The 12502-nt window shown below is 39.8% G+C and overlaps 3 protein-coding genes across 11 annotated transcripts; 2 read left to right on the forward strand and 1 right to left on the reverse strand.

Moving 5' to 3' along the window:
* Window positions 1–247: 247 nt before the first annotated feature.
* pgap2 (post-GPI attachment to proteins 2) lies at window positions 248–5632 on the reverse strand. 8 transcript variants are annotated; one of them, XR_015868559.1, is made up of 8 exons: window positions 5590–5632; window positions 3622–3790; window positions 3263–3512; window positions 3001–3107; window positions 2700–2808; window positions 1183–1245; window positions 908–1002; window positions 248–830 (listed from the first exon to the last, which is right to left on the reverse strand). XR_015868559.1 is itself a non-coding variant. In XM_088440674.1 (7 exons), the coding sequence occupies exons 1-7, from the start codon at window positions 5601–5603 to the stop codon at window positions 995–997; spliced, it is 720 nt and encodes a 239-aa protein (XP_088296800.1). In that variant the 5' UTR covers window positions 5604–5632; the 3' UTR covers window positions 248–994. The 8 variants fall into 8 exon arrangements, 5 of the variants coding, with proteins under 5 accessions (XP_088296800.1, XP_088296799.1, XP_088296795.1 ...); XR_015868558.1 differs by having other exon boundaries at window positions 248–1002; window positions 1183–2431; XR_015868557.1 differs by having other exon boundaries at window positions 908–2431.
* Window positions 5633–6369: 737 nt separating this feature from the next.
* On the forward strand, window positions 6370–9970 carry timd4 (T cell immunoglobulin and mucin domain containing 4). Of its 2 annotated transcripts, XM_088440667.1 has the most exons (8): window positions 6370–6488; window positions 7406–7572; window positions 7639–7801; window positions 7886–7963; window positions 8524–8594; window positions 8807–8918; window positions 9013–9046; window positions 9179–9970. In XM_088440667.1, exons 1-8 carry the CDS (start codon window positions 6419–6421, stop codon window positions 9261–9263), a joined length of 780 nt encoding a protein of 259 aa, XP_088296793.1. In that variant the 5' UTR covers window positions 6370–6418; the 3' UTR covers window positions 9264–9970. The 2 variants fall into 2 exon arrangements, with proteins under 2 accessions (XP_088296793.1, XP_088296792.1); XM_088440666.1 differs by having other exon boundaries at window positions 7639–7963.
* A 14-nt stretch (window positions 9971–9984) lies between these two features.
* LOC148408536 (uncharacterized) lies at window positions 9985–12351 on the forward strand. The gene is made up of 7 exons (XM_088440678.1): window positions 9985–10520; window positions 10599–10625; window positions 10700–11000; window positions 11274–11350; window positions 11421–11556; window positions 11625–11736; window positions 12149–12351. Exons 1-6 carry the CDS (start codon window positions 10448–10450, stop codon window positions 11731–11733), a joined length of 723 nt encoding a protein of 240 aa, XP_088296804.1. The 5' UTR covers window positions 9985–10447; the 3' UTR covers window positions 11734–11736; window positions 12149–12351.
* Window positions 12352–12502: the final 151 nt, after the last annotated feature.

Genomic DNA, 12502 nt, shown 5'->3' on the forward strand with positions numbered 1-12502 from the left:
CCATGATTTATCTAAACTGTTTTTGATTGTTAAAAATAGCAAACAAGAAGATTTCCTGCAGAGGCCATTTGGGAGGAAGAGTTGACTGGAGATGGCGTTTTCGTTTCCGGATGTGGCGTTTTCCTTCAGTGACTCCTTGGAGGTGGGAAACAGCTTCCGCTTCCTGAATGCATACTCGTTCTCTTTAAGCAGTCAGCGGAAGCTACTGCCTACTGTGCAGTTTTACAAAATCAAACCAAAAATCCCATTATATCAAAATAAATGTTTATTTATACATCATACAGTACCCACAGTTATAATAAAAAAAGGCAATTGATATGTAGATATGCAACTTTCTTACTCCCTTACTGAAGGTAGTTTTATGTTTATATAAATTGTCATGTTTTCTCGTGGGCTTTACTTTGCTATTTCATGTCTCAACCAGTAGATGGCAGTGAAATAAAACAATTCAAAAAGGCAGTCGGGATAAAGGAATGATTAATTTCAAGTAATCAACCACAAAAAACAGATAACCAAATTTAAAGTCCTTTGGGGTCATTTCCACTCCAAAAATTACCATGCTGTTGTATTTTATCCTTTGTTGTATTTACAGTAGTTACTTGAACATGTTGATTTTCAATGTACATTATACTGTAAATAACAAGGTTTAAAAACTAACAGTAAAAAAGAAGACAAAGTTGAATGTGAACTTCAAAACAAAATTTTACTGACATTGGAATATATTAACATTTTCATCAAACTTACAAAAAAAAAAGTAAAATTTTGGATACCTCTCTGGTCTGCTGCTCGCTACCTTTCCCTTCAAAACTCTCCCTGTTCTTCTCTTCTTCCTTAGCAATACAAACATCCATAAAATAAGCGTTTGATTTGCTTTCCTGAGTTTTCCCAACCACTGCTCTTTTCTTACCTCCTTCCGAGCTGGTGCAACCTGTGTGTCCATCCTGCACTTGCCCTCTTTGCACTTTGCCTTCTTTCCATGCAACTATCTCCCTCTTCAAAAGACTGTACATCCAAATGTTTTAAAGGTAGTTAAAAACCGTCAAAGTAATCCATACAACAAACAAGCCAAGAGGCCCATGTGTAGCGGGCCAAAAATGATTTTAAAAATTGAGCAAATTCAATGAAATGTGATCTAAAAAAATGTTTCTCATCACGTTCTTAATCGCCTGAACATGTTCTCACCTGTTTCATCTGGCTTTCTGTCTTTTTCCTCCCTTTTTCTAGCCTCATCTTCCCCTCTTTGCGCTGTTAGCCAAAAAATACAAAGTCAATCATTATAACTGCACAAAAAAAGCAAATTCATTATCAAGTAATAATCGGAGCTAGAATGACACCTAAAACTGGTTGAATTCTTAAAAAAAAAGTGCCTTGTCGTAAATTAGCATAATTGCAGGTTAGCTAACAATGCCTCTGAATTAAGCTCATGTTACAGCTATGAAAACAACCTGAGCTGATAAAACACAAGCAGTGAATTTAAAATTCTAACATATCAATTAAAAAAAATGCATGATTAAAACAAAGCCTATTGTGGCAGAAAATACTTTATGGTTACATTTTAAATCATACCAGGTTTACTGGGAAATAACTTTTAATTAGCTAGCAGCGCATTTGCTTATTGCTAGCCTCTGCCAACTAAAGCAACTTTAGATTTTGTTGAACAATTACAAATAAGCCTTTCATGCATAAGCAAAATGACTTTTGCCATTGAAAGGATTCATGCAAAAATCAGAGAAATACATGATAAAACATTTAAGTTTTCAATATGTCCAAAATTGACAATATTTCCAATTTTGAATGGCAGTAAATGAGCATGACATGGGCCAAATGACACCTGTAGGGTGTACCTCTCGACCTCCCGTTTGCAAGCATTTAGATGGGACGGCAGTGTGGCATTTTGAAAGTCGTCATGTTTTGACTATCTATGTGATATTTTAGCCTAGTGTTTTTTTGATATCCTACATCAAAAAGCTGGGTCAAAATTTCTCCCAGGGGTTAAAAATAAGGCTGAAAATCACCCTAAAGACAACGCACGTCATGGGATAATTGCTAAAAATAATAATTCAGAGTTTTACTGCAAAATAAGAAAAATGCCCAAATTAAGCCTGAAATTAAGTCAATATATGCGCAGTGTATTTACACTGATCTGAGAAAGTTGACTGAATCCATTTTCAGTCAACATTTACTAATTCTTTACACACTTTGGCTGAAAGAAAAGCTAACTAAACCCAGAGCAACATCGGACGATCGTGGGAATGTTTCGGTTTGCTTTCGATTAAAACGTAAAGCGGGTCCCGGAGTTTTCAGTATCGTTTGTCTTCAGGCGGTGAGGCCACCATCACAGATTCTTTACCAAAGTCCAAGATGGATGTGGTGTGGAAGGCCATGTTGGAGAACACCACCAGGTACTCGAATAGAGCAAACAGCGTGTAGACTGAGGACAGCATAGCACACAGTGTCAATAAGTGGACACAATGAGACCGCCTCCATATATTATTTTCCACTTTTTGCCACACTTGTCTCCGTTGATATTTTGAAAAATGCTGTGCAGAATGTAGAATTTCCAAAACGCCGTCGATTGTCACAATTGTGACAGTCTTTACATGTATTTTGGTCACAAGTCGTCGTCACTATTTTAGGCTTTTAAAGACGAGAATTTTCGTCTATGGCGATCAAAGAGTTAAAAGTGATCAAGCGCTCACCTCCGGGTTCGCAGTACGTATTGTGGCGCCTGAAAAAGTACGCGGCCGCCACACAGCAGCTCAAGTTGAAAAGCAGCAGGCGTACCTTCCATCTATACGAAATCAGCTCCTGACACAAAAACATGTTGCATTATCCACTTTATGCAGCCATTTTGAGCAGTAAAAAAGATCATTCTCTCTATAATTCATCTGATGACTAAACGATTTTTCTTGTACAGTTGATACTTTTCCAATTACATTTTACCACAGACTGAGAACTCAGGTAGGAAAATAGAAAAATCAAAATACAAGTTAAACTTACTTCTTTGTTGACATAGTGTTTCTTGATCACATACCACAATCTGCATGTAATCAGCATATAAAGTTGCGAGCTCCCAATGAAGGTGAGAAAGCCGGCTTTGTGAACATCTGCGGAAAACAAGATATGCGGATTTTACACACCCCAACTAAATTATGGATGGTCGTGACCATGTTTTTCCACAATTGATCTTTGACGCGTGTAGCCATCAAGGGAAACCCTCATAGAGCAAAAGAGATACAGCGAGAAAATAAATTCAACATACTGTAGCTCTCTGTGGATGCCACATAGGTGAGCAGCAGCAGGGCGCAATTTTCGGACAGACTGCAAACAAACGCCAGCCAGCCCAGTAGCAGCTCGGGAAGCTTGGCGGCGAAACGACCGCGGTAGAAATTGAAATACGTGGCGGCCAATAGGAACCGCGGCGCAGAGTGCACCCCGATGCAAAAGCGCCAGATGTAGAGCTCCGGCACGCGGCCGATGGCGGCACTGATGGATGGGAGGTAGTTGGTCACCTAGTGGAGGACAGGCACACAAATCAGATGCATTCCTACCAAACTCCATTCCAATTTATCCAATTCGCGCCATTCCAATGATGGGGTTCTTTCCCAACATTCCACTCACGTGACAGTGCGTGTAGTTGGCATCTTCAAAGTGGTATACTATAGAAATGAAGAGGGACGCAAGAAGGCCGGTCACAGGGAGAAGAAGCATCCCGATGACGAAGATGTTGAAGGGCACCTGGATGAGGGGACGATCCCTGTCCAGGCTGCTGTAGGGCGGGTGGAGCATCCTAAGCAATGGCAGAAAACCAAAAACATTTCAAAAAGATTAGTGGGAAACGTTATGGAGAACTGACAATTTTAACAAATATTTGGGGGCCAGGAACGACTGACAAAGGTCTCTGCCCTTGCAGCAGAAACCACAGTTAAGGCTCAGACCCAGGTTGTCATAGTAACGAAAGCTAGATTAATCATTTCAGTGAGACAAGAAATAGGGCGTGTAAAGTATGCTTTAATTTTTTATCCTTGGGGTGCTTTAACAAAAGCATGTCACAAAAATATCTTCAGTGTTTTGAATAGTGAAATAATAGAAAAAAATAGAACAGTGCGCGTTCATCTAAATTGACGACACAAGAACAGTACGTCAGTGGTCATTTACGTCGTTCTTTCGCGTATAATCCGATCACGTGTGTAATAAAGTAAAGTAATTTGGTCATCATGTGACGTGTGCATTCCTGTAATGCTACTAGTTGTTGCTCCGCGTCACCACTGAGCGTTAAAAAATGTCAAATCCTCACGTTTACTCCTCTATCGGCGTGTTTTCTCAAGTCATTCCACCGCCATTGGCCCTCGACCGAAAACAGTTGTCCAGTTAGCGCCGGTTCGCTCCGCGGCTAACGAAGCTTCGAAGAAGAGCGATCGAACCATACATTTAACAACATGACCTCCATTTTTTGACGTCACTCAAATTGTTGCAGCTAATTTGTTTTCATAAAGGATTAACCAATATTTTGCTACCGACTGGTCAAAGTTAAGATCATAGCTAATTTCTACCTCCGGCAAGAACAACTTCCGGGTTCGAAAATAAAACAACTCGACGGAAGCCTGGAATTTCTTTCACAATAAACACATCCGGGTCGGAATACAAACAGATTTTATGTAAGACTTTTAGAAACATACGCTTTATAGACTTGAATACACAGTTTTACATGGGACAAGATGAAAAAAAATTATATCACTAATTTCAGTTTATTACAGAGACTAAAACCTACAAACCATATTTCTTATAGCCTACTGCATTGTCACAGTTTTCTTTCTATTTCATATTTTTTGAAAAATTAGGTTATTTCAGCTGATTGCTGACACCTTTTTGAAATCTCCCATTTCATAAAATCGTCTGGAGTGGCTTTTGCTTCTGTCGCATCAAAATGTTTTTCAGTGTCATAAATGAAAGAAAAGACATGAAGTGAAAGAAGGATTTTTGACACGAATAATGGAGTAGTTTGTCCATCTGTGACGTCGCCACACAGTTAGCCATTGACAGTGAGTGTGTATATGCGTGTGAGTGTGCATGTGTAAGAGAGAGAAAGGGAAAGTGAAAAACAAAGTCCTTCTGTATGCTTGATTTCCCCAAGCCATTTCTTAATTTTTTTTTTCCTTTCATTTTCAGTCAAATATATATATTCTGTGGTACCTTGAGGACCAAACAGGGTTGTTGTTTTTTTTCAATACAAGCCATCGTTCTGCCAATTTAAAAAAAAAATGCTGAAGCACAGACGGTGGAGCAACACATATAGATGAACGTTATAAGACTATTCCCAGGCATATTTTCATTATCTTTGTGACAGAGCATCTTTGAACTCTTGTCACACCTTCACTAGCATTCTGTCATCTCAGCCGCACCCTCCAGCAAAGAGACAAACTTTGTTTACAATTTCCTAAATCTCTATACATCTTTACATGAAAAAACTATTGATGGCCTGGATCCCTTGCCTTTTTTCCCCTGTTGTGGGTGTCAAGGGCTTACACTACGCGAGACACACAGACACACACACACACACACACACACACACACACACTGCATGCTCACCTGCGTGCTGGCATCTCAGTTTGACGTGTGTCCAAGGACCATACCAAAGTATTTCCTGATCCTGCATAAGTAGTACTCGTTGAGGCGCTTCCGGAGGTCACATGACAATGGACTAAACCATCATAGTAGTTATTTTATGAGGTGGTTGTTATGTATGAATAAGGAGGATTGTATATGTTGTAAATAGAATTTATGAGTTAGGTTAGTTTTTGTTTTAGACATGAATACCCTATAATTTGTTAAAGATTTTGCCCTGAGGGAGGGGAGAAAAGTTTTTAAGGTCTGGCTTGCAACCTGCTTTGTAAATATTTGGGGCGGGATTATTATCTTTTGTTTTTTATTTGAGCTGAGCTCTGGTAATCACTGTAAATATTTTTCCACTTGTTGCTACGATGGAGGTGTAAAAAAAAACAAAAAAAACCCACCATGCTTTCAACTGCTCTATATTTTTGCCTTTTTCAAACAAACCCTTGACAAACCTCTGCGAAAATATTTACCTCAATGAATAGAATACGCTCTAAAGAATTAAAATAAATAATTATGTTCAAATTTTAAAGTTACGCTTCTTTGTCATATATTTTATTTGAGCTTGCAGAAAACATAATTGCAATTTTCAATGACCATAAATCTGAGCCAGTTCAAAACCCACAGCCAACAATTCAGCATGCATCAATGAAGTCTTTATTAAAGTCTGTAACACCCAACCACCCAGCCGCCCACACACACACACACACACACGCACGCACACACATACTCAGGGCACCGTGATTGGGTCAGTTTGTAGCAGTGAGAGCGGTCAGACAATGAGCACACACACGCGTACACCACGATGGCCTCCGCGTCGTCCTTCCACGATCCCACGCCTCAGACCTTTGCTATGGTGTTCCTCCTTCTGTCAGGTGAGCCGTTGACTGATGACATCACAGCATACCTCTCCGATAATGTAAACAGGCGTGTGAGACAAGAAGACTCATAATCTCAATACATCGGAACGTTGACTTACCGGAGCCTTTTTTTTTTTTTTTTTTTTTTTTTACATCTACTGCTAGAGGTAGCAAAGCGGAGTAGTGGTTTGCATGTTTGAATCTGAGTTTGGATTTCCTTGTCTTTTTTTGTGGGGTATTCCAACGTCCTTGCACATTCCAGGACATCTCTGGTGCCTTCACTGAGGATAGTAAATAATCCATAGTTGTGAATGTGAATATGCTGGCAACCAGTCCGCAGTGTATTCCGCCAATAATAAATCCCCGAATGATTGATGTAACTGAACTAGCTAGAGGGGGACGTCAAAAAACGTAAAACACACTTAACGCACAATAACTTACGGATATGAACACAAGAGAGGATGAAGTTTGCAAATGATGAGATTTTTTCTGTTTTGCTCTAGTTTTTACAATGTTACCAAAGTGTTGGTGTGTCAAAAGAATTTGAGCCCAAAATTAAGGGTGCTTCTTATATACCGGTGCATCCTTTATTTGGGGAATTACGGTAATCACGTAAAACCCTAATGAGCTCAACCTCTTTGAAAAATGGATGGATGACATGAGATCCAGCCAGTTCTATAGTGTTCAATGTTGTGTCCATTTTGTCTCAGTAAGACATACAAAATTAATTGCATGCCATCAAAACACATGAGTCCTCCTTGCAAAGGCCAGGATGTCCTCTATTGAGGACACTAGGACATAGTAGCATAGCTCCAGGGTCCACTACAGTTAGACGCAAATAAATAGAATAGGTCTCAGGAGGATATCAATATCCAATAAGTAATCCAGCTGTATAGAATTGTAAATCATGAAACAATTGCATCTCTCTGCAGGTGGCGTTTCCTGTTTTAAAGTGACCGAAGGTGGCGTGGCCTCACTGTCTTGTCAGTACTCGGTGGAACGTTTCGGCCTCAGTCGGGTTTGCTGGGGCCGCGGCTGCGGGACCCTTTGGTGCAGCAACATCCTGATCCAGACAGACGAGAACGGAGTTATCTCCAAGGTGACAGAGGTGACACTTTGTGCAAAGAGCGATTACAATTTAACTGTAATTATGACCCTGCTGCAGGCGGAGGACCGCTACCGGCTGACGGGAGACGTCCTGGAAGGACAGATGGACCTGGACATCGTGGGCGTGAAGCGGAGTGACAGTGGGCCGTACTGCTGCAGGGTCGACATCGACGGGCTGTTCAATGACAAGAAGGTGATCATGAACCTGCGGGTGGTCAAAGGTGCGTTGCCTCAGGTGAAAGAAAACAAACGTGTCTCTTGGTCCTTTAAGGGTGTTTTCAGAAATGCTTGTTTTTTTCTGTCAGCTTCCATCAACGTTCCTACCACTTTGTCGTCTACAACGACTACCACAACACAAGTCACAGAGGCGTCAACTTCTGGAGGTCAGAGAATCCCGAACCAAATTTCATGTGAAACAATAAGGGGCCTAGTACAAAACCTTGGGGGACACCAGTCCCATGACGACGATATTGTAAACGACGCCGCTGTTCACGAGTCAGTCTTCTGTTTGCTTTCGTGCTTGAGGGTAACGTGGTGTAATTTCGACTTTTATTTGTGACTACAGGGATGCGCTAGCTAGCTAGTCGGATATAAACACATAAACAACTATGAGCATCCTCCATTAATCTCTCATTTTCATACACTTACACTATCATTTTAATTTAAATGAAAATAAAGTGGCACTATGGATTATTTCAAGTAGCCGTTTACGGGTGTTACGTGAATGCAGAAAGTTTCGTTTATTTTCTGCGTCAAGCTAGCAAGCGGCATAACTAGCACGTTGACGCATAGCCATTGACTTTCCTTTTTTTTTTTTTTTTTTACAATTGAATCGAACGAATGAATTAATTAAATTGATCTTGTTTATTGCCTGTATTTACCCAGTTCATCGTTTATGCAACTATTTTTAATCTTTTTTAACAACCCCTCCGTCTTTTGGCAGTGAACAAGAAAACACCACTTCTGGACCTTGTCAAGAGGAACTCAACATTCCTGCACTCCACCACTATCACTGTGAGTAACATTACGCTGCTCACCTAAAACATTCTAAATGAATTAAAAACATCTGGGTCATTCCAAAATTGGAGGACATTTTGCATCCCGCCCATCAAATTTGAAATAATCTACATTCAAAATACAAAAACTTGCAGTTTCTAAGTAAATGTACTGGTGCTGAAATCAAATTTTAAAACATTAAGACAGTATCAAATGTTGTTTTCTTCGAGGTGGTCAACCCCCCTGCGTCGCTCTCCCTTCACATCAACGTTCCTGTCCTGTCGCTCACCATCACCGCGCTGATAACGCTCGCCGCCGTTTCCTTCTCTCTGGCCTTCAAGCGTACGTTTTCCTCCTTATCATCATAGCGATGATCAGCGTGTTAAGTGAATGAAGAATGCCATTCGGAAGGCCGATATTGCGTTTCCTCATGCAGGTGGCTTTTACAGACCAGCTTTAAGGAGCGGCTGGTGAGCGCACATTTTGGTTTTCTTTCAAGAGCCAATTTGACATTCTTCAATACACTGTTGGTTCATGTTTAAGATGCGCACATAAAAATGCAAAACAGCTATCGTTTGAACACACATCACACTCTCTTCCAGTTTTTCAAGCGAGGAACCTCCTCATATCATCTATGAGATCAGAATGAGAAGACCGGTCCAGGAGAACATCTACACTCTTGATTAGAGTCAGTAGTCAACTTTATCGATCCTTTTTTTTCTTTTTTATACAGCGTTATCTGAATTATATTATCTTGTTCTTAAACTGTGAATAAAGCGACTTTTGGTCAGATGCTGCCGCTTATAAATTGGACATCAATTCACCTTTAAAGAAGTCATATTGTTTTACTTCAAATACATTTCCTAAATGTGTGCGAAGATTTCAGAAAAATGCATAATATGTAAGAAAAAAATGCGAGAAAATTGCACAATGTTAAGGGAGTTAAGTCGTAACACGGGAGTAAAAATATGATACGGCAATCTGATTTTTTTTCCAAAAACTTGTAATATTACAAACTATCATATTATGTGAGACAATTAAGTCAGAACATTGAGATCCACATTATAATTTGTCATAAATTCTTGCTCCATCTCTATGTATGTGTGACAGAAATTAAAACGAAAAAGCAGCTTTATCAGAAATGTACATTTGTTCAGCTTATATGCTTAATATATTGTTCATTAAGATGACAGCCTGCGGTTCATTCATGTCTGCAAGTAAACGCACACATTCTTGTGGGTGTGTTTCTGTATATTGTCATTGGCCTCCGGAGTACAAACTTCAATGTGCGTCATTTCCTTACAAACACACATATAGAAATGTTTTGATCCTCAAATAGAGTTCCCTTACTTTTATTCCCTAATAGGCAATTTTTTTAACCATTTATTTACCTTCATCTGTTTATGAACTTAGTCTCAAGTATTGCTAAGTTCGACCAGTATGTTTCCTTTTGTCAACTGCCAAATTAGAAGAAAATAATATTACAATAAAACATCGTTCAGCTCGTCAGTCTCATACTCCCTCAAATCTAGGCAGTTTAGTCTGAGCTTTGCTTTTTGCATTTTTTGTTCGCTGCCGCTACAGCCGCAGCTGGGTGCTTTGCATTGATGTGGTAAGCTAAACTTGAGCTGCTTCTTTATCGAGAAAGCGACTTCATTAGCAGCTTCTCCCACTTAACCATCTTAGCACGTGAATGACTCATTTCCCCCAACAATAAATTTGGCCCCGAACCCCAAAGTGACTGTTGAGGGCAAACAGCCGACAGGCGCAAAAGTCGCGTGTCAAGAAATTAGCTGTAAGACAAATAAAGACATGCCAGCGTCAACGAACGAACGAACGTCATCAACGCTCTTTAAGTTAATACACTTCAAATGGTGTCAAGTCGTCATTCTGGGGAGGACCTGCGTCCCGGCATGGCTTCACTCAAGTGGACCCTGGTGGCTTGTAAGTCAAAATCCTTTTACAGTACAGTAATAATGATGCATTTATTCTTCAAAGAAAATGTTTGTATTTGTCTTTCAGTGTTGGCCTTCACGCTCTTGATGTCAGGTGAATGCAACCTAAACGGTGATTTGTCATCTCTATTAAAAGTACGCGCTAATGTTGCGGTTTGCTTTGTGCAGTCAGCTCCGACTCCTCATCTTCCTCCTCGTCCTCCTCCTCCTCTGAGGAGGAGGAATCGGATGACGAAAGCGAGGACGAATCCGGAGGAGAAAATGAAGAAGAATCCGAAGGAGAAAATGAAGAAGAATCCGAAGGGGGAGAAAAAGAAGATTCCGAAAACGAAAAAGAATCTGACGGAGGAGAAATTGGTCAATCTGAAGGACAAAACGAAGAATCTGAAGGGGAAAATGCAAAGGAATCAAATGGAGGAGAACATGAAGGAGATGAAAACGAAGAAGCGGAGAATGAAAACGAAGAGAGGTTAGTGCTAGCTAATATTTATTCGCCCCTACCAGGGTTATAATACTTTTGATTATTATAGTTCTAATTTCATTTTTACTTTCATTTGTCTTTATAGAGCAAGTCTTAGTGTATATTGGTGTTTTTTTTTTTGGTTCTTTTAATTTTTTTTCCTCATTAATACGAGTATTTGTCAAGGTGAAGATAAAAAAGTTGACTAATTATTGTATAATAAAGTAAAAGTATAATTCCCAATTTGAAAACAGGAAGATTTGTGTTCTGCTAATTTTGCAGTTACTCTACCGCCTGCCGCAATAACAGCTGCCTCACCGCAGTCATCTGCGGCGGTCAGACGGGCGTCATCAATTGTAGTAAGTTCTAGTCCTCGTCCTGTTTCATATGATCATATTTTGTCAAATGAAATGATTTTCCCCCGCACAGCCGCTCCTCAAACCATCAAAGTACATTTAGCCACTTACGGGCGTGAGGGGACGACGTTTTGCTGGCCGGCGGAAATGGAGGCGACCAATCAGAACGGCAACTGCACCATCAATATCACAAGTCTTATAGCTCACAGGCAAGAATGTGTCGAGAGCGGCGCGAAAGCAATTTGGGCAAATTTTGAACTTTCGCTTATATTTGTAGATGTGAAGAGAGGTCTGCGTGTAGCATTCCGGCGTTCAACGGCACGCTACCTTTCGACCTTTGCCAAAGCACGAAAAATTACATTTGGATTGGATACAAGTGTGTCTAAAAGGTGAGGTGGACTTCATAAACGACATGCAGCTGCGGTGAATGGTAGAATTGAGAGAAATAATAAAAAGTGGCCCCAAAATAGAGCCCTGGGGGACATCATTCAATTACTTGTACAGACAGTTATTAGGATAAATTAGAATTTAACTTTTCCTCGTCAGTTGATTTCATTTGACTATGAAACAATTTTAATTCAACGATTATAAATTTAAATGCTATTGTCTTGACTGATCCGACTTATAAGAAAGAAAAATTGCAAGAAAAAAGTGACATAAAACAGCAAAAGAAAAACGTATGGTCATTGATAAAAATTTGCAATAAAGTGAAGCCTCAATGTAGCAACGAAACTTCGTATACATCTTGAACATGACTACGTTTGAATCATCTAATCTATTCTTCTAATATTTGTTTCACAGAATCACATGTGGATCCAAGATGAAGAATTTTCCCTTCATCTAAAAACGAAACGTTCTCAACTAAAACTGTGTTCATTCTGTACTGTACCTATTTTGGGTGTGGTTCCTGCTCCAATCAAGGTTTCCTGTTTAAACGTGGCATATTTTTAGAGTGAATCATAGTCAACTGTGTTGAAGCTTCAAATAAAATAATAATAATGAAATTAAATCATGTCCCGGCCCAGTTTCAAACATGTGACCTTGGACTTTTATTATTTTTGAAAGACGTGCTAAACCCGCTACCAATGCTATATATTTTTGTCCGCTAAGACAGATTGTGGCGCTGCAGGCAGGTTTTGGACGGAACATTAGGAA

The sequence above is a fragment of the Hippichthys cyanospilos genome, chromosome 18 (genome assembly GCF_059441005.1).
Source record: "Hippichthys cyanospilos isolate Australia breed blue-spotted pipefish chromosome 18, RoL_Hcya_1.0, whole genome shotgun sequence".
Classification (NCBI taxonomy): Eukaryota; Metazoa; Chordata; class Actinopteri; order Syngnathiformes; family Syngnathidae; genus Hippichthys; species Hippichthys cyanospilos.